At 35.9% G+C, this 21,957-nt stretch overlaps 1 protein-coding gene and 1 pseudogene across 2 annotated transcripts; both read right to left on the reverse strand.

Moving 5' to 3' along the window:
- Nucleotides 1–10,479: 10,479 nt before the first annotated feature.
- LOC104211253 (UDP-glycosyltransferase 73C4-like) overlaps nucleotides 10,480–21,957 on the reverse strand; it is a 36,587-nt pseudogene continuing 25,109 nt past the window's right edge.
- LOC104211252 (uncharacterized) lies at nucleotides 16,040–19,408 on the reverse strand. Of its 2 annotated transcripts, XM_009760280.2 has the most exons (5): nucleotides 19,228–19,408; nucleotides 18,997–19,051; nucleotides 16,940–18,041; nucleotides 16,283–16,573; nucleotides 16,040–16,218 (listed from the first exon to the last, which is right to left on the reverse strand). In XM_009760280.2, the coding sequence occupies exons 2-5, from the start codon at nucleotides 19,008–19,010 to the stop codon at nucleotides 16,117–16,119; spliced, it is 1,509 nt and encodes a 502-aa protein (XP_009758582.1). In that variant the 5' UTR covers nucleotides 19,011–19,051; nucleotides 19,228–19,408; the 3' UTR covers nucleotides 16,040–16,116. The 2 variants fall into 2 exon arrangements, with proteins under 2 accessions (XP_009758582.1, XP_070008858.1); XM_070152757.1 differs by lacking the exon at nucleotides 16,040–16,218 and having other exon boundaries at nucleotides 16,239–16,573; nucleotides 16,935–18,041.

Genomic DNA, 21,957 nt, shown 5'->3' on the forward strand with positions numbered 1-21,957 from the left:
TCTTCTAAAATACTAACCTCCACAATATACGCCGAAATGCTCTCGGGTTATCCAAAACCAAATCCGGACATATGCCCAAGTCCGAATTCATCATACGGACATGCTGGAACTTTCAGATCCCAATTCCGAGGTCGTTTACTCAAAATTCCAATCTTAGCCATTTTCTTCAACTTAAGGTTGCCGCAATGAAAAGTTTCTTTCCAATTTGACTCTGAATTTCCCAAAATTCAACTCTGACCATACGTACAAGTCAATACACCTGAAATGAAGTTGTTCATAACTTCCAACTGCTGAATAATGTGCTAGAGCTCAAAACGACAAGTCGGGTCGTTACAACCAAATTGCATCATACAGTGTCATTTTTACCATTGTAACCTCACAATCACTCATATTAGCCCCTCGGTCATAGTATCAATCACTCAGCATAATGGTCAGCCAATGTTACCTGACCAAATTGCATCATACAGTGTCATTGTTACCACTGTTTCAAATCACATGGGTACCCGTGCTCACTGTGGGTGTGCAGACTCCGGAGGGGCCCCTTACGGCCCAAGCGCTATATCAAGCCACCTCGTGGCATCATCACTCAACATATCCTCTCATCACTCAAGACACCTCGTGGCATATAAAGTATCTCAGGCCCTCGGCCTCATATCACTCAGCATATCCTCACATATGGCCCTCGGCCTCACTTAGTCTGAAAATCATCACAAGCCCCACGGGCATTAGTAAAACAGTAGTTCTCAGCCAAAACATCATTTAGAAATATCATTTAAGTTTCAAATCTGAGTAAAAGTGGCTGAGTTTGAAAACAGTAGATATAAAGAGGACTGAGTTCAAGTAATAAGTCAAAACAGTGAGGAAACAATGATAAAAATCCCCGAAGGGTTCAAATAGTTGGCACGAAGCCCAAATATGGCAATCAGCCCAAATCATGATGATAACAAATGAATTTCAGTCAAATATTCAGTAAAATCATCAATCGGGATGGACCAAGTCACAATCCATAGTAGTGAAAGACCCCACGCTCATCATCCAGCGCTTATCTTGCCTCAATATAGCACTACGATGTGTAATCCGGGGTTTCAAACCCTTAGGACATCATTTACAACCATTACTCACCTCGAACTGGCTAATTCTCTAGCTCACGATGCCTTTGCCCCTTGAATTGGCCTCCACGCGCGTCGAATCTATCCAAAATCAGAACGAATACGTCACAATATGCTAAGGGAACAAAGCCCAAGCGAAAATATTCGAAAAATATCAAAAATCTCGAAATTAGCAAAACCTGAGCCCAAAGACCACGTCTCGGAATCTGGTAAAATTTACATTTTCAAAATCCTCATACCCTCACGAGTCTAACCATACCAAAATTATCCAATTCCGATACCATTTGGTCCTTCAAATCATCATTTTACATTTTTGAAAGGTTCCACAATTTTCTTCCCAAATTCCATCTCAAATCACGAATTAAATGATAAATTCAGTGATAGATTCATGTACTCTAACCAAATCTGAGTTAGAATCACTTACCCCGACCAATTTCTTGAAAAACCTTCGAAATATTGCCAAAATCCGAGCTCTCTAGGTCAAAATATCAAGTAAAACCCAAAACCTCGTATTTATAGAGTACCCCTAGGATTCCGACACCGCTGACCGCACAAAAATGACCGTGGTCTGAGCAAAATCAGCGGGGTCCTCGCAAAAACGACCGCGGCCGCGCAGGTCTTGCTCTCCAAGGATAGGCTTTGGTATTTTGGCCATACCTTTCGCTACAGATGTCCCAATTGCAATATCTTTACCTTTCTGGAAACTAGACACGAAGGGCTAGAACTTTCGTTTTTGAATCACCTCAAAATTACTTGTGGATCAAAAGATATGAGCTTCCGCAGTATGACCAGCAACATGCAGTCTTCACGACTGCGGCCACGGCCACTCACTAGGCCAGCACGCCCAGTGCGAAAAGGAGCACGGTCCGCGCCAAAACTGTTGCTCCCTCCATTTTTCTAAGTTCCGGGGTGTCCGTACTCGCTCAAAACTCACCCGAAACACACCTGAGGCCCCCGGGACCTCAACCAAAAGCACCAACGCATCCTAAACATTATTCAACCTCGTTCCAATCATCCAAAACACTTTGACTAACACCAAAGTCATCAAATCACATCGAATTCAAGCCTATGAATCACAAGAAGTTCCAAATTCCATTTTTGATCAAAAACCCAACCAAACCACGTCCGAATGATCTCAAATTTTGCAGACAAGTCCAAAATGACATAACAAAGCTACAACAACTCTCAGAATTCCATTCCGACCCTCGAATCAAAATCTCACCTATCAACCGGAATTCGCCAAAATACTAACTTTGCTAATTCAAGCGTAATTCTATACCGGTCATCACAAAAATATTCCGGACACACTCCTGAGTCCCAAATCACCTAACGACGCTATCCGAACCATAAAATTTGCATTTCGAGATCTCTAACACAAAAGTCAATATCCGGTTGACTTTTCCAACTTAAGCTTCCTTAAAAGAGACTAAGTGTCTCAAACCTTACCAAAATCATTCCGGAGTGACTTCAATTTTGCACACAAGTCACATTCGATATTATGGACTTGCCCCAACTTTCGGAATCGCATTCCGACTCCGACATCAAAATTTTCACTTTCTATCGAATTTTCTCAAAAACCTTCAAATTTCCATATTTAGCCAAATGACTTCAAAATGACCTCCGGACATCATAATTCACTTCTGATTGTTCTCCCAACTCCAGAATCACCATACGGAGCTATTCCCAAACTCGGAATCCCATACGGACATCTATAACTATGAAATGCCTTCCAACCCAAATTTATGAAATTCTTCTAAAATACTAACCTCCACAATATACGCCGAAATGCTCTCGGGTTATCCAAAACCAAATCCAGACATACGCCCAAGTCCGAATTCATCATACGAACATGCTGGAACTTTCAGATCCCAATTCCGAGGTCGTTTATTCAAAAGTCCAATCTTAGCCATTTTCTTCAACTTAAGGTTGCCGCAATGAAAGGTTTCTTTCCAATTTGACTAAGAATTTCCCCGAAATTCAACTCTGACCATACGTACAAGTCAATATACCTGAAATGAAGTTGTTCATGACTTCCAACTGCTGAATGATGCGCTAGAGCTCAAAACGACCAGTCTTGTCGTTGCAACCAAATTGCATCATACAGTGTCATTGTTACCATTGTAACCTCACAATCACTCATATTAGCCCCTCGGTCATAGTATCAATCACTCAGCATAATGGTCAACCATTGTTACCTGACCAAATTGCATCATACAATGTCAATGTTACCACTGTTTCAAATCACATGGGTACCCGTGCTCACTGTGGGTGTGCAGACTCCGGAGGGGCCTCTTACGGCCCAAGCACTATATCAAGCCACCTCGTGGCATCATCACTCAGCATATCCTCATATCACTCAAGACACCTCATGGCATATAAAGTATCTCAGGCCCTCGGCCTCATATCACTCAGCATATCCTCACATATGGCCCTCGGCCTCACTTAGTCCGAAAATCATCACAAGTCCCTCGAGCATTAGTAAAACAGTAGTTCTTAGCCAAAACATCATTTAGAAATATCATTTAAGTTTCAAATCTGAGTAAAAGTGAATGAGTTTGTAAAACAGTAGATATAAAGAGGACTGAGTTCAAGTAACAAGTCAAAACAGTGAGGAAACAATGATAAAAATCCCCGAAGGGTTCAAATAGTTGGCACGAAGCCCAAATATGACAATCAGCCCAAATCATGATGATAACAAATGAATTTCAGTCAAATATTCAGTAAAATCATCAATCGGGATGGACCAAGTCACAATCCACAGTAGTGAAAGACCCCACGCTCATCATCCAGCGCTTATCTTGCCTCAATATAGCACTACGATGTGCAATCCGGGGTTTCAAACCCTCAGGACATCATTTACAACCATTACTCACCTCAAACTGGCTAGATCTCTATCTCACGACGCCTTTGCCACTTGAATTGGCATCCAAGCGCGTCGAATCTATCCAAAATCGGAACGAATATGTCACAATATGCTAAGGGAACAAAGCCCAAGCGAAAACATTCGAAAAATATCAAAAATCTTGAAATTAGCAAAACCTGAGCCCCAGGACCACGTCTCGGAATCTGGTAAAATTTACATTTTCAAAATCTTCATACCCTCACGAGTCTAACCATACCAAAATTATCCAATTCCGATACCATTTGATCCTTCAAATTATCATTTTACATTTTTGAAAGGTTCCACATTTTCTTCCCAAATTCCATCTCAAATCACGAATTAAATGATGAATTCAGTGATAGATTCATGTACTCTAACCAAATCTTAGTTAGAATCACTTACCCCGACCAATTTCTTGAAAAACCTTCGAACAATCGCCAAAATCTGAGCTCTCTAGGTCAAAATATCAAGTAAAACCCAAAACCTCGTATTTATAGAGTACCCCTCGGATTCCGACATCGCTGACCACACAAAAATGATCGCAGCCCATGCAAAACCAGAGGGGTCCACGCAAAAACGACCGCGGTCGCGCAGGTCTTGCTCTGCAGGGACAGGCTTTGGCATTTTGGCCATACCTTTCGCTACAGATGTCCAAATTGCAATATCTTTACCTTTCTGGAAACTAGACACGAAGGGTACAACTTTCGTTTTTGAATCACCTCAAAATTCCTTGTGGATAAAAAGATATGAGCTTCCGCAGTAGGACCAACAACCTGCAGTCTTCACGACCGCGGCCGCGGCCAACACTAGGCCAGCACGCCCAGCGCGAAAAGGAGCGCGGTCCGCGCCAAAACTGCTGCTCCCTCCATTTTTCTAAGTTCCGGGGTGTCCGTACTCGCTCAAAACTCACCCGAAACACACCCGAGGCCCCCGGGACCTCAACCAAAAGCACCAACGCATCCTAAACATTATTCAACCTCGTTCCAATTATCCAAAACACCTCGACTAACACCAAAGTCATAAAATCACATCGAATTCAAGCCTATGAATCTCAAGAACTTCCAAATTCCATTTTTGATCAAAAACCCAACCAAACCACGTCCTAATGACCTCAAATTTTGTAGACAAGTCCAAAATGACATAACGAAGCTGTAGAAACTCTCGGAATTCCATTCCGACCCTCGGATCAAAATCTCACCTATCAACTGGAATTTGCCAAAATACTAACTTCGTCAATTCAAGCCTAATTCTACACCGTACCTCCAAAACCATTTCCGATCACCCTCCTAATTTACAAATCACCTCCCGAAGCTAACCGAACCATCGGAACTCATATCCGAACCCTCTAACACATAAGTCAACATCCGGTTGACTTTTCCAACTTAAGCCTTCTTAAAAGAGACTAAGTGTCTCATTTCTTACCAAATCCTCTCCGAACTTGAACTAATCATCTCGATCCCATAAAACACGGATAACGAAGCGTAAAGAAGCTGAAATGGGGGAAATGGAGCGGTAACCCATGAGACGACTGGCCGGGTCGTCACATGCCTACTCTTGAAAGCTAGGCAAGCCAACAGATACATTTCTAGCGCATTAATTATTAACCCAAACAGTAATAAATCATGACTAAAACTAAGCAAATATAAAGTGCGGAAGTTTCATAACAACTCAAAGTTCTAAAACAAGACTACCCCAATGATCTGGTGTCACAATTTCACGAACATCTAAGGAATTCTACAAACACTGGTTTAAAAGGAATACAATTGTTCTCGAAATGAAAAGAAACAGAAAATCTAAAACATAAGGAAGGGGACTCCAAGGTCTATCGACACCGACAGATCTACCTCGAGTCTCCTGTAGACTGAAGGCAGCCACCCAAACTCTACTCACGAGGTCTGTCACCAAAATCTGCACAGAAAATGCATAGTACAGTATCAGTACAACCGATCCCATATACTGGTAAGTGTCGAGCCTAACCTCGGTGAATTAATGACGAGGCTAGGACACGACAAACAACATAAACCTGTGCAGTTAAACAATATACTAACAGAATAACAATAATAGAAGCTAAACAGAAATTAATGGGAAGGGTAAACATGCTATGAGGGAATTAGACTAAGGAATCACAGTAATAATGGAAATTAAACAATTAGTGCACTTGAACCGATAACAACAAATAATCACAGCAAATAGTAAATGCACGACATCACCATTAGTGCTTTATCACTCTTCTTCACCATATGAATAATAGAAATATGCATGGCATCACCCATTGTGCTTTATCTCTCTTTCTCACCATATGCGTAAATGTAAATGTAAATGTGCACGGCACACCCTTCGTGCTTTGTCACTCTTCCTCAGTATATGCATAAAGATGAATGTGCACGGCATCATCCTTCATGCTTTATCACTCTTCCTCACCATAAGCATCAACATAAATAATAACAACCCGACAAGGGCATCTCAATCAAATAACTCCGTTTCATCATTAAATTTCACAACAAAAATCTCAACTTGGGCCAATACCCAGCCAATATCCAAAACTAGGAAAAATATAGTAATACTTACTTAAGATGAGTAATAACCAGTTTCAGCAGGAACAATACGTATAAAGGAACACAACTGTCACATGTGTAGAACTCACTTGCATGCTATGACCCGACAACGACATATAGATACTCATCACCACATTTATACGTTGTACTAAACAACTAACATGCAGCAAATAGGGCAAACAATACCTAAACCCTCAAGTTAAGGTTAGCCACAATATCTCTGAGATACTTTGCATACTAAGGCACTTCCTGCAAAATTTTCACTAGAGGAAAATTCACACGCACTTGGCTTAAAATATCTAAGAATTTCTTGTACTTAGCATCTTCTTTTTTCTTCTGCAGTCTTTGTTAAAGGGAGGTGGTGACCTTGTCACAATTATTGGCTCTGATCCTTTGCTCTCTTTCTCGTTCTCCTCAACTGGCTTGGGAACTAATTCTCCTTCAGGACAAGCTGTATACTTCTTTTTCTTTGGAACTTCTTCTAATACTCTTCCATCTCTCAAGGTAACCACATTTACTTGATCTGTAGGGTTAGGCTTAGTATCACTAGGAAGAGCCCTAGCTGGCTGATTATTTTGGACACTAGCAAGTTGCCCCATTTGTCGCTCCAAATTTCTCATCGCTGATGCTTGGGTTTGCTAGTCATCCATTAATTTCTTCATTATCTCCTCAAGGTGACTCGTAGAGTTTGCATGTTGTTCAGCCTAAAGTGGTTTATATTGTTGTTGAGGTGCTGGTTTCCACCCCGAGAGATGTTTGGGTGGTTCCTCCAATTAGGATTGTAAGTGTCCCCATAGTGATTTGTCTGGCCTCGATTTTTATTACCCATAAAATATACAGACTCTGGATTTGCTAGGCATAGATTGATCATGTTACTTTCTCCACAGACTTCACAAAATATCTGGACCTGTTGCATTGGCTAAGCTTGTTGCTTGTTAATAAACAGGATCATTTGATTGACTTGGTTGTTCAATATAGAAATCTGCACTGATAATGCAGAGACGACATCTAACTCGAGAACCCCTGCAGATTTTTGCATTGTGTGTCTTTGCCCATCTATCCTTGCTAATCAGGATTGCTTTTGGAGAATTTGTTCAATAACGCATATATCTGATCAAAGCTTTTCTCCAACACTTGACCTCCAACTGCATCATCTACCATAATCTTTGTCTCATGATGTAGCCCTTCTATGAAAGAGTGAGCTAGCACTTTGTTTGTCTGATTGTGATGAGGACAATCTCTTAGCAACCCCTTGAACCTCTCCCAAGCTGATTATAACACTCCCCTCTTACTAATTGAAGGCGACTATCTCACTTCTAATCTTTATAGTTTTGCCTGAAGGGAAGAACCTTGCAAAAACTTTTCTTGCCAGATCATTCCATGATGTAATAGAATTAGCTGGTTCTGCCTTCAGCTATCACTTTGCTTCACCCAACAGAGAGAATGGGAAAAATATGAGCCTCACAGAGTCTGGAGTGACTCCGTTAGTGATGTAAGTATCACTAATCTCCAAGAAGCTCAGGATATGCTATTATGGATTCTTGTGTGGAAGAAACTGCCTATTCGCATATAGTAGCTGGATCATGCTCTCTTTTAGCTCAAAGTGCACGGTGATTCTGGGCATCACAATGCTTGAGGTGACATTAGCAATGCTGGCATCACCACCTCCTGAACATCCATATGTTTCTCCTCTACCATATTCACAGGAAATTGAAGAAGTGCCTGAAGATTATTTGTGTCCCTTGCTTCCCATAACCTTCTATGAAATGTTCTCTCAGGTTCGGGGTCAAAGCGTTGAAGTCTGTCATGGCTTCTGACCCTTCGCATTCAATCAAGGTTCCTAAGAGCAGAGCAACAATCAAATAACGTTAAACTTGATGAAATAAACAATTAAAGCAAAAACTAGAATGTAGTCAGTATTCAAGTCCCCGCAACGATGCTAAAAATTTGTTGTTCCCAAACACACACGCAGGAATACATGATTGTACAAGTAATAAAATGATAAGTCAAGTGTCGAACCCACAGAGACTTGTATTAACTACCACTAAATTCACCAAGATTCTTATTCAGTCGAGCCGAGTCGAGTTCAAAAGTGTGATTATACTAAACAATAATTCAAAATAGTAATTAATTTATCAAGCAACAAAATAATTGTTGTGTACTCCGTAGAGACAAATATTTCAGGGTTATGATCAAGCAGCAAAATAATTGTTGTGAACTCTCCCTTTCATATAATTCACTCATAGTTGCTAATTAATCAAACAATTGCTCTCGTAGCCTTCTTCTGATGTACTACTTGCCTATTCAAAATAGATTAACGTAAATATTCCTATGAAATCAATCTATTAAGAAGGCATTAAGATTATGATATTTAATTAATCACGGTAACTAGGTATATTCCTATCCTAACCACAAATCCCCCCCCCCACCTCAAAGTTAAGATCGCGCCCTCTTCAATTTTTCTCTAATCTAAACATAGTTTTCCCAAGCATTGCATAGATAGTAAATAGAACCTAACTGCTGGCCAGACAATTAAGCAATTAATTACAGATTTGAAGAAATAACATATTGGTGAATTATAATCAAGGTTAAGTCAATGTTAAACAACAATATTCATAGCTAAGTCACAACCCCAAAACTATGGGTTTTAGCCACTCATGATAATATCAAAAATTTCATAAGTGTTGGATAATTGAAAATACTAAGAAAAGATGAAGAAAACTGAGATCTCCTCGCTCCTGAATATTTCTCGTGTGTAGTTTCTTTTCAAAGTGGCATCTCCCTTCTTAAAAAGTCTTTCTTTTATACGCGTTAGGTAAGTCTAGGGCCGAAATAACCTTGTCTCGGGCAAACATGGATAAATTCCCGTCAGCAGCATCCAGGGAATCGTTGGGCGCTGGCTTGCTGAAGTTTTTGCCCATGGCGCTATAGGTGGCGCGGCCTGTGGCGCTGAAATTCCACATTTCCCATTTTTCCTTTTTTGGCTCTAATCTCACACCTTTCGCCCCAGATTACTTTCGGATGATTCCTACACATAAAAATACTACGGATTAATATAAATCAATACATTTTTCATCCTAATTCCATGAAACACGAGTAAAACATGAGGCAATATTCATATAAATATATATACTTTAAGCTAAATATCAATCATTTTTGAAACTTTAGCTTGTAGTCTCGAGTAAAGTATTCAGCCCAACAACTAGCATCAGAGCCAACGGTTTGATGGCAAAAATATGGAAATGGCATAGTGTTGCGTGGGGGGGGGGGGGGAGTGCCTTTGCCTGTCATGAGCCGGTTTACCACCCTTGCCCCTAGCTTCAAAGTCGCATGGGCTTCAGTCACTATAAATACTCGGATCATGTGGATTGCACCCGTAACTTCAAATACGCATACACAACTGCTGTACTTGTAAAGCGAAGTGATCTCTTAAAGGTTCAATTCCCATTTCTATTTTGTGATTTAAATAAGTAATTTTTTTCTGGCTTTCTTTCTCTATTTGGTTTATTATTTCGAAATCCCCAAGTTTGACATGAAATCTCCATTCTTGTTTTTTTAATCAATGATTCAAGTAATTCTCCAAACATTTTCTTACCTAGATATATACGCGAAAAATTACTTTAAAAAAAAAGACTTGATTTATAATTTCAAAAGTAAATCACGGATATGTCTATTCATAATAGTGCATTGATTGTGAAATCCTGGATCTGCCGCTGATTTCATATACTCCCTGCTTCCTAAAAACCTGATTTTGAAGTCCACATATTGCAGAGTACGGATTATCTCTATATTTCCATGCTGCCATTTGCCATAGCTTTAATATCCACTGCGTAAAACAAAGGCGAAAGTGCCCGTCTAAATGGAAATAGACAACGCCCACTACAGATTGTAAACAAAACATACTGTATCATTATCAGTTTGCTAAAGCTTCAAATGAAAAATGTGTGCAGTACGTATATTTCATTATCCCAATCAAACATTAGACTTCAAATAGATTTCCCAAAATTAGCTTGCTCTTTGACATCTTGTATTAGTTTTGTCAAGTTCAGGTAAGAGAACCCCCTTCCTCCACAGTCTTTCTTGCAATTTCTCCAAGCTTTTTAGCTCTTTCTCTTCTCATTTCTGCTTCCTCTTCTTCACCCATTAATTTTTTAATAACCATTTTAATGTCATCTTTGTTCACTTGTGTATCCACTTTTTCCTCCTCTAAAAACATAACAGGATTCTCGACGCCAGACTATACTCCTATCTTGAGAACATTTGCAATTAGCCTCTCGTTACAAAATTGCTCAGCAAATAATGGACAAGTGATCATTGGCACGCCAGCAGATATTCCTTCTATACTCGAATTCCATCCACAATGAGTCACGAATCCCCCGACAAATGCAAGTGATAATATTAGTACTTGTGGGGCCCAACCATGGATTAAAATCCCTTGTTCTTTAATTCTTTCTTCAAAATTCTCTTCATTTAACCATTTTCTGAATTCATATGAGATATGTCTAACAACCCAAATAAAAGGTCGTTTTGAAAACTCTAATCCAAGTCCGAGTTCTATTATCTATGATGTTGGCAAGCGCGATAAACTTCCAAGACAAACAAAGAGGACAGAGTCTGGTTCCTTAGAATCGATCCATTTCAAGCAGTGGTGTTCATCTATTGAGGCTTTGCTTCCTCTTTCAGCTTTGTCTTGTTTCTCTTTGTTGCATAAGGAAACCGGACCAATTGTCCAAATCTTCTTACCTGTTCGAGACATAATATAATTTAGTAATTAAAAGTATGCTCCTTCTAATAACTTAATGTTAGGGATATACTAGATATGCCCTAGATCCAATGTCATATTTGATGATTTGAACATATTTTTTTGTGAACATTATTTCATATAATATATATATATATATATATGGCATTTGATATTCTTTTACATTGTTATTAATTACTTGATTTGATTAATTTGATAAGGTCCTTGGTTAAATTTTGAGACTTGACATTGTGATGGAGATCATGATAATGAGAGTGAAGTTTCTTATAATTTAATCTAAATTTTGTTCTTGATCATAAGATTATTAATTTGGACATTAATAATCTGGTTAGATCAATATCTATGTGATCATCTTTATTGGATAAAGATTAGTTGATCTCATTAACTAAATCAAATAGATAGATGATGCATATAGAGATATGATCATTGCACCGACTCATTGGATAATTCCTAATGGTTAGAATTACCATAAAATGTCAATGGGATATTCTCTGGAAGAATGTGATGTAAGAACTTCCTTTGACCTGATATCATCATAGTAATTGACAATTTATTTATTGTACTTTGATACTAGACACCTATAGCCCTAGGGCGATAGTTGAAAGGATATTGAGTATGATTAAATACTTGTAGAATTAGTGATTGATCAAGATGGAATCTGTCAACTCTTGGTAATGAGTTTATGCTCCATGTTACCATGAATTATAACCGACCAAATTAAGACCTTGGTCAGGGCGATTGAATGAAAAAGAAAAGAGTTTCTTAGGTCATTCAATGGTTGATTATATTTTGACATGAACACATAGTTGGTCGCCTATTAGGATTTGACAGTTGAACCATATCCTAGGGTGACCCAAAGCTATAATGACAGAAGGAATTAATAAATTATTCTTCTACAGGTTCTTGAGAGTAAATTGTATACTTCATGCTATCTGGTCGTTAAGGAGTGTTGCTAGACGCCACCCGTGATTAGTATATTGATGTGATTAATTTATTACCGGCTTAGTATTGAACCTATGGAGTCGCACAGTAACGAGTGTTCTGATCATTGCTAAAGGATTAATTGCTTTATTATTTGATAATTAAATTAAAGAATTTAATTAGTCAAATAAATTTAGTTATTATATTGAAATATTATTATATTTTTTGCTAGCACAGAGGATATAATTAATATTGTGAACAAATTAAAATATTCTATTTGGAATAGAAAAACGAAATTATAACTCTTGGTTAATATATATATATATATATAATTAGCACTTATTTTATATAAGAGATGTTATATAAAATATTAATAAAGTCTTGTTAGTAAATCCAATTTTTAATTGGATTAATTAACATGGAAAGTCCTTATGGTATTGTCTACAATTGTCAACCCATTTGATATGGGAGTTAATTTTTTAATAGGAAAATATTAATAAGTAGAATTCAATTTAAAATTGAATTCTATAAATGTGTTGCATGTTTTTATTTTCAAATATTGACTAAGTTATAGAACTCAATTTAGAATTGATTTCCATAAATGAGTTACATGTTTTTACTTTAAAATGGTGACTAAGTTGTAGAATTCAATTTAGAATTGAATTCCATAAATTAGTTACATGTTTTTTTAAATGGCGACTAAGTTGTAGAATTCAATTTTGAATTGAATTCCATAAATGAGTTACATATTTTTATTTTAAAACGTTGACTAAGTTGTAGAATTCAATTTAGAATTGAATTCCATAAATAAGTTACATGTTTTTTTTAAATATTTACCATAAGACATGTGATTTGTTATTTCCAATGAAAATTATGTACATATATATGTGTGAGTCCTAGTTAAGAATTAGTGACATAGATCTTATATATATTGTAAAGAAACCAAGAGAGTTATTCTTAAGAAGAAAATTACCTTGAGAAAATAATAGTGCAATATAAAACCAAGATAGAAAATACTAGTACAAGAAAACTGTTTCTTGTTCTTCTACCTTTGAGTTAAGATTTTTGAGAAATATTTCAACACAATATTTTCATTCAATTTCTTTACGGGGTTTCATTGATCAAAGAGTTGCTAGCAAGGACCAGTCTCGGTGTGGATACGCATAGGGTCTTCGCTCTATCGAAGAAATTTTGAAACAAGATTCTCTTCACCAGGTATGTCTTAGATCCGATCTTTGATATGTAAATAAATTTTAAACACGAAAACTTTTACCAAGGATTATTATTATCTTCCGCTGCGTGTTATGAACACCTCTATGCAATCTAACACTCAAGCTTTTAAATAAGATGATCACTCAACTCAGTGTGATATTAGAACAAGTATGGGTCATGATTTAATTCAAATCTCACCACTACCCCAAAAGCAAAGAAAATTTTCATTTGCTTATCCCAAGAAATAGAACCAAACCACATATGTTTGAGATATAATTTAATTATTGCAATTAAAATTTATATTTTCTGTAACAGCTTAAACTTTTAGATAAGATGCTCACAGAATTCAACATGGTATTAAAGCAAATTGAGGTCATCGGTGGCATAATATAATTCTGCAATTAAAAGTGTATTTTCTCTAACAATGTTAAACTTTTAAATTAGATAGTGACACAATTCAACATGTTATTGGACTTAGCAGAGGGCGTGGCTTCAAATCTCTATCGACATCCAAAAGCAAAGAATATTGGAAGTTTTACATTCCTATGCCATATAGTAAACTATATTACCCTCCATGCTTAAATTTTAATATAATTACCTTCTATATACCTAATTACCATTTATGTACCATTTTAGGATTTTAATGGTATTAATTAGTCTCCTAATTTTACTCAACCATATATTCTCACTCTCCCAAGTTTCTCTCTCCAAATCCCCATGATTTCCTCTTCAAACACCCACGTTTTCCTCTTCTAAAACTAGCGAAAATCTATAACTCCTCCGCCATTGACAACCATTAAAACGTTTTGAAGCTTTAAATTCGAATTTGGATTTTCAAAAGATATTGTTTGTTTGGATTGAATGTTGTTGCAAAGAATTGGAAATTCTCTGCACGTCTCTCTATCTCGCGATCCCAAATTTTAGTAATATAAGAGGAAAGGAAAAGAGAGTAGCAATTCCACCATTGACAGCCATTAAAAAGCTTTGAAGCTTTGAATTCAAATTTGGGTTTTCAAAAATTATTATTTGTTTGGATTGGGTGTTGTTGTAAATAATTAGGAATATAGTTTGGAGTTTATATCTCAATTTTGAGGGGTTTTGGTGAAGATTAGACTTGGTTTTGTCTGAATTTCAGATTGAAACTCGAAGAAGCAGAAGACATGACATACATTATATTGCAGAAATTGTAGATAAATTGTAGACTATTATTTTTGAGCTTTGTGTTTTTTGTGTTAACAGTTTTGATGGGAGCTTGTTATTCCACTTCGTCTGTTTTGGAGCTAACTTGTGCAGAGGACAAGATATTTTTTAAGTTATATATATTGCTATACCTTTAAATTCAAGAAAGTATGGTTGTATTGTATTTAAAGAGGTGTGAATTTATAGAATAAGTTGAATGTGAGGAATGAGTCAAATAAGACTCACAATGCCTTATTTTCTACATTTAATCTACAACAAAACTACATATTATTTGAAAAATTAATATGAAAATACAGAATTTCAATATTTCTACAAATTATCTACAAAGTTTCTACAAACTGTTCATAACAGAATTTATCTTTATTTCATGCATGTCCGTCTGAAACACTAAAGTTAATTGATATGCCAACATCTCCCGTTATAGAGGAATGCAACTTACCTACAATTTTCTACAACTTTTACACATTATTTTCACCTAGTTAAATATAACTACAATAACATAAAATTTGAGGTTTGTGTTTTTGTGTTAAAATTTTGGATGGGAGTTTGTTATTCTACTTCGTCTGTTTTGGAACTAACTTGTGCAGAGGAGAAGATATTTTTCAGTTATATATATTGTTATACCTTTAATTACAAGAAAGTATGGTTGTATTGTATTTAAAGAGGCGTGAATTTGTAGAATAGGTTAAATGTGAGGAATGAGTCAAATAAGACTCACAATGGCTTATTTTCTACATTTATTCTACAATAAAACTACATATCATTTGAAAAATTAATATGAAAATACAGAATTTCAATGTTTCTACAAAATTTCTACAAACTGTTCGTACACTACAAAAAAACAGCGTTTAACGACGGCCGTTTTCCGTTGCTAAATCAATGTTTTCCGTCGCTACAGTTGTTTAGCGACGGATTCAAGTTGGTCCCTAAAATGCTCGTAGCTAGGCTTATAGCGACGGAAAATACCAAACCGTTGCAAAATTAGCGACAGATTAGCGATGACATATATCTGTAGCAAAGGTTAGCGAGGGGAATAACAGTCGCTATATTTGCTTGTTTCTGTCACTATTTTGAACCTTTCATCGCTGCAATACATAGTAAAATTCATCGTTTATGCTTATAGCGACGAAAATCGTCAGTCGCTATACGTTATAGCTAATTCTCCCAAAGTCTTTTGTCACCAATTCGTCGCAAGATTTAATTTTACGCGATAAATTTAGCTACGAAAAGTATCTGTCGCTAATTAATTTTTAATATATTGCTGATTTTTAGAATTCTTTTTATTTAATATTTTTAAATGTACCATGTTCTAGCATATTACATAAAAGCTATTAAATACACTTAATAAAAAGTCACTGATATTGATATAAATTAACAATATATTCAACAAGGTCCAAAATATAGCATAATGCATATAACAGTATCGTTAAGTACAACAATCCACAAGGATCAACAATAAAGTCCAAACAAAGTAGGCTAACTATGCGAGGCTGGAGAGTTACGATCATCATCAGAACCCAATGCATGAACCTCATCAATGTTAGCAGCAGTAGAAGATATAGGAACTGTAGGTGTCACCTAATGGGCGGTTGGTAAGATCAGTATTTGGCTTATGCGAGGGTAAGGAAACTAATTCGCGTACCTTGTCAACGATTACAGGAACTATATGATCTGTCAGTGCAGGAATCAATCGCATCACTAACTCATCCAGATTCCCTGCCGATGTTGATTGAGCATGTGGAGGTGTTGCTGACGATGTAGCATCAGATCCAAAAGAGCCATCAAGATTTGGCCCGTAGTAGCATTTTGCTTGAGATCCAAGACCATATACTCTTCTTTTCTTTTCTCCTCCCGCGGCTTGATAATATGCTTTACAATGATCAATATCAGATTGAGTTTGTGTTTGTTGTTGTAATATCTCTTGATATTTTTCCTGTAGAAGAGTTAAAAATTAGTGAAATAAAAAGACTAAATAATATTGAGAATATGCTGGAAAGTCATTGATTGTCCACATCAAAGCGGCCCTTAATTGAAAATTTTATTTTTTTGAGATGTCAAATGCTTCTACACCCGTCTCCCACAACAAGGCCAATTCCTTTATTAAATGTTGTAGATAAAGATCATTTTTTCATTTAGGGTTGTTTGGCCCTGGAACAATGATAGTTAAGAACATGTACGCCTCTTTCATACACATCCCTGGAGGCAAATTGTATGGAGTGAAAATCACTGGCCATGAAGAGTATTTCCTTCCTGAATGACCAAAGGGCTGAAAATCATCAGTACATAGTCCCAACCTTACATTTCTTGGTTCAACAGCAAAAAAAGGATGCGTTTCGTTGAAATGCTTCCAAGCCTCAGAGTGTGATGGATGACGCATTACGCCCTCCTCTTGTATGTGCTCATGATGGCATCTCATATCAGCGGCTGTAGCTTGAGATGCATATAACCTCCGCAATCTAGGAATCAAAGGAAAATAATACATTTTTTTATAAGGGATTAACCTCAGCTTACGAGAACCGACACGACGTTTGTACCTCTGGTGGCCACAAAACTTGCAAGATGTGAGGTCCTCATCTTCACCCCAATACAACATACATCCAGAATTACAACAATCAATCTTTTCAACCGGCAAACCCAAGCTACGCACTAGCTTCTTGGTCTTGTAATAGTTATCAAGCATTGTGTTATCTTCTGGTAAAGCCTCTTTCAACAAATGCATCATTTGGTTATAACCTCTTTGGGATAAAGTATTCTCCATTTTAATATTTAGCATCTTGGAAACCACTGCGAGTTGAGAGAGGGAAGAACCAGGGTATAATTTTGTATCAGCGGCCTGTAGCAAATCATAAAACCTTTGGCACTCAAGATTTGGATCCTCCTCCATTGAAGGATTAGGCTCCTCATCCATTGAAGGATTAGGCTCCGCCTCCATTGAAGGATTAGGATCCGCCTCCATTGAAGGTTCATAAGAATAAGACGACTCAGGTTCAGTATTATTATAAGACTGCCAGCTCAAACCATGGCCAAAATTGGGTCCAGCTGCATCCAAGACCATTTGTCGATATGGATTCTCATATCCCGATTCAGGTTGAGCACCACTATCCAAATCACCACTAGAAGACATCTCACCGGTCACATCTTTTTCTCCTTGATACTTCCAAAGAAAATAGTTCTCAACAAATCCATACTGATAAAGGTGCAATTTAACAGTTTCAACATCCATGTATTTAATGTTGTGACATTTTTTACATGGACATCTAACATTGTCACCACTCATGCGATTGCGCTGAGAACAAGCAAACTGGAGAAACTTGTTCACACTAGTTATGAAACTTGAATTAATGCCTCCTCGGCCATCCAACCTTTTGTACGTCCAATCACGCTCTAGATTATCCTTGTTCCTATTTAATATTAAAATGAACAAGAAGTTGTTAAAGCTTGTTAAAGTTGCAGGAGGTATAAAAGCAAGTGCAGCTGCTGCTGCTATGACTGCTGCAGCAACTGCTGCCAATTCAGGATCCAACTGCAGCAATTGAAGGCTTTTCAGCAAGAAGTAAAAATGTTTGAATAAATGTCATCATTGATTTGATTAAACTTGTATTGACTTTATGAACGAGAACTCATATATTTTCATATGATTTCTCCTGGAAACACTGAAAATCTGAAATGATTGTTCTTGGATACCAAACAACTTGAAGTTTACAAGTTTGTGTTTTCAAGTGTTTGAATGAATGTCAAGATTGATTTGTGATGAAACTTGTAATGATTTTATGAGAAAGAGATTATTTACTTCTTTTTTTTATATAATAGTATCACTTCCTACAAAACTGCACTAGGAATTTCGGTTCAATTTTTGGACATGATTATTGAACAAAACCATATCTCAAAAAGTTCAGCAGCTCAATAATATTAACAAAACCACTTCACATTCTCCTTCGCATTTACATAGGGAGAACATAAGAAACATGCGAGATTTTGGCAAACTGAAGGAAGTGACAAATACTAATTCTAATATAAAAATGATGTGCTTCCTTCATATTTCACAAAACCAATTCGGCTTTCAATACAAGACGTTGTTACCAATCAGATTTTAGATTAAGAGACATTTCAATCACAGAGAAAAGGAAGATAGATCATATCCATATATTAAGGGAAATTCAGAGAATGAGCTTTCGATTAAATTTAGTAAAGAGTCCAACCTGACCTAAAATATAATAAAATTAGCAAAGAAATCTGAAGGGAGAGTAATATCTGCAGCAAGATCAATTCCAGTGAACAAAAAGGCAAATGGAGAAAATTTGAAAAGAAAACACCAAAGTAAAGCACAAAATAAGATAAAATCACAAAGAAGTTTACCTTATCAAGGACATGCAATCCCTAAAATCAACGCACGACTTCGAGTTTCAGAATTCTACAAACACACGACTTCGAATTTCAGAGATACGCAGCAAAAAATTGCAATTTCAAAGGTTTTCTTCTATTTTCAGATAGGTATAAAAATTACTTTTTTTAACACAAGAAAAGTAACGAAATTGTCAAAGATTTGACACTTAATTTGTCAAATATCAGAAGAAAGCAAGCCCATACCTCTGAGAACAAAATCCCTTTGCAAAAATGGGAAACCGTCGACTGAAAACCTACGCTGTTGAGGTCTCCGTCTTTGTTGAGGACCGTCGACTGAAAAAATTGGGGTGCTGAAGTCTCAGCGTTTGTGCCTTCGAAGAAGAGGAAGAGAAGAAAGAGGAAGAACAGCGGAGAAATTAGGGTGTTTGTGCCCTAATGGTTGGGAAGGTCTTTTACCTAGGGTAATTTAATTTTGGGGACGAAAATTTAACGACGGAATAGCGACAGACCGAAATGTTGTGGCTAATAATAATTAATGAAATTATATTTTAGAAAATTAGCGACAGAATATTTTGTCGCAGATAACTTTTGAATGCCTTGATAAGTAAAATGAATTCTGCGACGGATTATTGAACGTTAAATCCGTCGCTACGTTTCAATAATTTTTGTCGCCTAGCATTCGTCGCTAATTTTGTAGGTAAAATAAAGGCGCTAATATTTAGCGCCAATTTTAGCGACGAATATAAGCTTTTGTCTCAAATCCGTCGCTATATTTGGTACGAATTATCCTCTAGTTTATTTTGCGACAAAATACAAATTTCATCGCTAATCCGTCGTTATTTAGCTACGGAATATCTCTTGTCGCTAAATTCCATCGCTAAACGCTATTTTTTTTTGTAGTGATAACATAATTTATCTTTATTTTCATGCATGTTTGTCTGGAACACTAAAGTTACTTGATATTCCAACATCTCCTGTTATAGTGAAATACAACTTATCTATAATTTTCTACAACTTTCATACATTATTTTCACCTAGTGAAATATAAGTACAATAACATAAAACTTACATACAAATATTATACAATATGCCTTTTGTATATTTTGTATCTGATTTATACATAGTAAAAATAATTTTTATACAACTAATTATATATTATACAAATTGTCTACAATTTCGTACATTATTTCTACTAAGTTATATACAACTACAATATAATACCACTTTAATATAATTTTTATACAATGTTGTTTAAATTTCATACAATATGTAAATGAATAAAAGAAAAATAAATAAACAACAGTCTACAATTTTTCTACAATTTCTGCAATATAATGTATTCTTCTTCTTCGAATTTCAATCCGAAATTCAGCCAAAACCAAGTCTAATCTTCATCAAAACCCTTCAAAATTGAGATATAAACTCCAAACCATATTCCCAATTATTTTCAACAACACTCAATCCAAACAAATAATGATTTTTGAAAATCCAAATTTGAATTCAAAGCTTCAAAACTTTTTAATGACTGTTAATGATGGAATTGCTGCTCTCTTTTTTTTTGCTTTGTATTACTGAAATTTGGACATAATTGCGTTTGTTGCAGAAGAATTGTAGAAGATTTAGTCATGTTTGATTTGTGAAATCAGAAAAAAGGTTGAAACAGAGTGTATCGCAAAAACAGAGTATGAAAAATTTGAAACGAATCCGACGATAATTATGAATGTGCGTGATTTGCGTTGTAGAAGATCTGGAAGAATATTTAATTCCCCAATTTTAGCGCGCATAAATAAGTAATCCTACAGCTACAATGATTCCTTATTTAATGCATTGTCTATATTTTGTAGAAATACTATTAGCATGAAGGGTAATATGCAAACTATGAACATATTTGGTTATATAGTTTCCTATATGGTATAGAAATGAAAATTATATTTTGACCTGTTTGATGCATGAAAATAATTAGGCCCTTACATATTGATACATAATATAAGTAATTAATAACGTAATTAAAAGTATGCTTTCCCTGACAGTATAAGTGTTCAGATAAGACGGTCACACACTAAAGCAATTCAACATTACCTTTGGCCTTTTTCAATCTTTTTACATATTCTGGTTCCAACTCCTCAAAGCTATTCACCACTATACCATAAGCTTCATCTTCTGCCTCCTTTATTTTGTCCCCAAATTCTTTCCCACTACTAAAAATTAGGTGATTTCCGTCCAAGGCGTTCCGACCTAAATCGGTCGAAAATAAGAGTATTTGATCGCAAAAGTCAATACAAATTTCCTGACAGCAAACAAATAAAATTTTCGACCGAAATTGGTCAAATATTTCTTGTATTATGTACAAAAATAATTATTTATTAAAAATTTACCAAATTTCCGACCGAATTCAGTCAGAAATTGGTCAGTATTTTGGTCATACTTGTATATTATGTACAAAAATAATTATTTATTAAAAGTTTACCAAATTTCCGACCGAATTCGGTTAGAAATTGGTCAGATATTTGATCATACTTGTTAATTACGTAAAACAATAATTATTTATTAAATATTTACCAAATTTCCGACCGAATTTGGTCAGAAATTGGTCATATTTGTATATTATGTACAAAAATAAATATTTATTAAAATTTACCAAATTTCCGACCGAATTCGATCGTAAATTGGTCAAATATTTGGTCATTCTTGTATATTATGTACAAAAATAATTATTTATTAAAACGTTATCAAATTTACGACCGAATTTGGTCGAAAATTGGTCAAATATTTGGTCATATTTGTATATTATGTACAAAATAATTATTTATTAAAAATTACCAAATTTCCGACCGAATTCGGTCGGAAATTGGTCAAATATTTGGTCATACTTGTATATAATGACAAAAATAATTATTTATTAAAAATATACCAAATTTCTGACCGAATTCGGTCAGAAATTGGTCAAATATTTGGTCATACTTGTATATAATG

The sequence above is a fragment of the Nicotiana sylvestris genome, chromosome 7, assembly GCF_000393655.2.
Source record: "Nicotiana sylvestris chromosome 7, ASM39365v2, whole genome shotgun sequence".
In the NCBI taxonomy this organism is placed as follows: Eukaryota; Viridiplantae; Streptophyta; class Magnoliopsida; order Solanales; family Solanaceae; genus Nicotiana; species Nicotiana sylvestris.

Excerpts from the sequence above, each read along its gene's own strand:
- LOC104211252 (XM_009760280.2), bottom strand. Across the intron at positions 16,574-16,939 it reads TTGCTGTTGAACCAAGAAAT|GAAAAATATCAAGAGATATT; the intron begins GTAAGGTTGGGA and ends ACTCTTCTACAG. Across the intron at positions 16,219-16,282 it reads TTCCTGTAATCGTTGACAAG|GTGACACCTACAGTTCCTAT; the intron begins GTACGCGAATTA and ends ACCGCCCATTAG.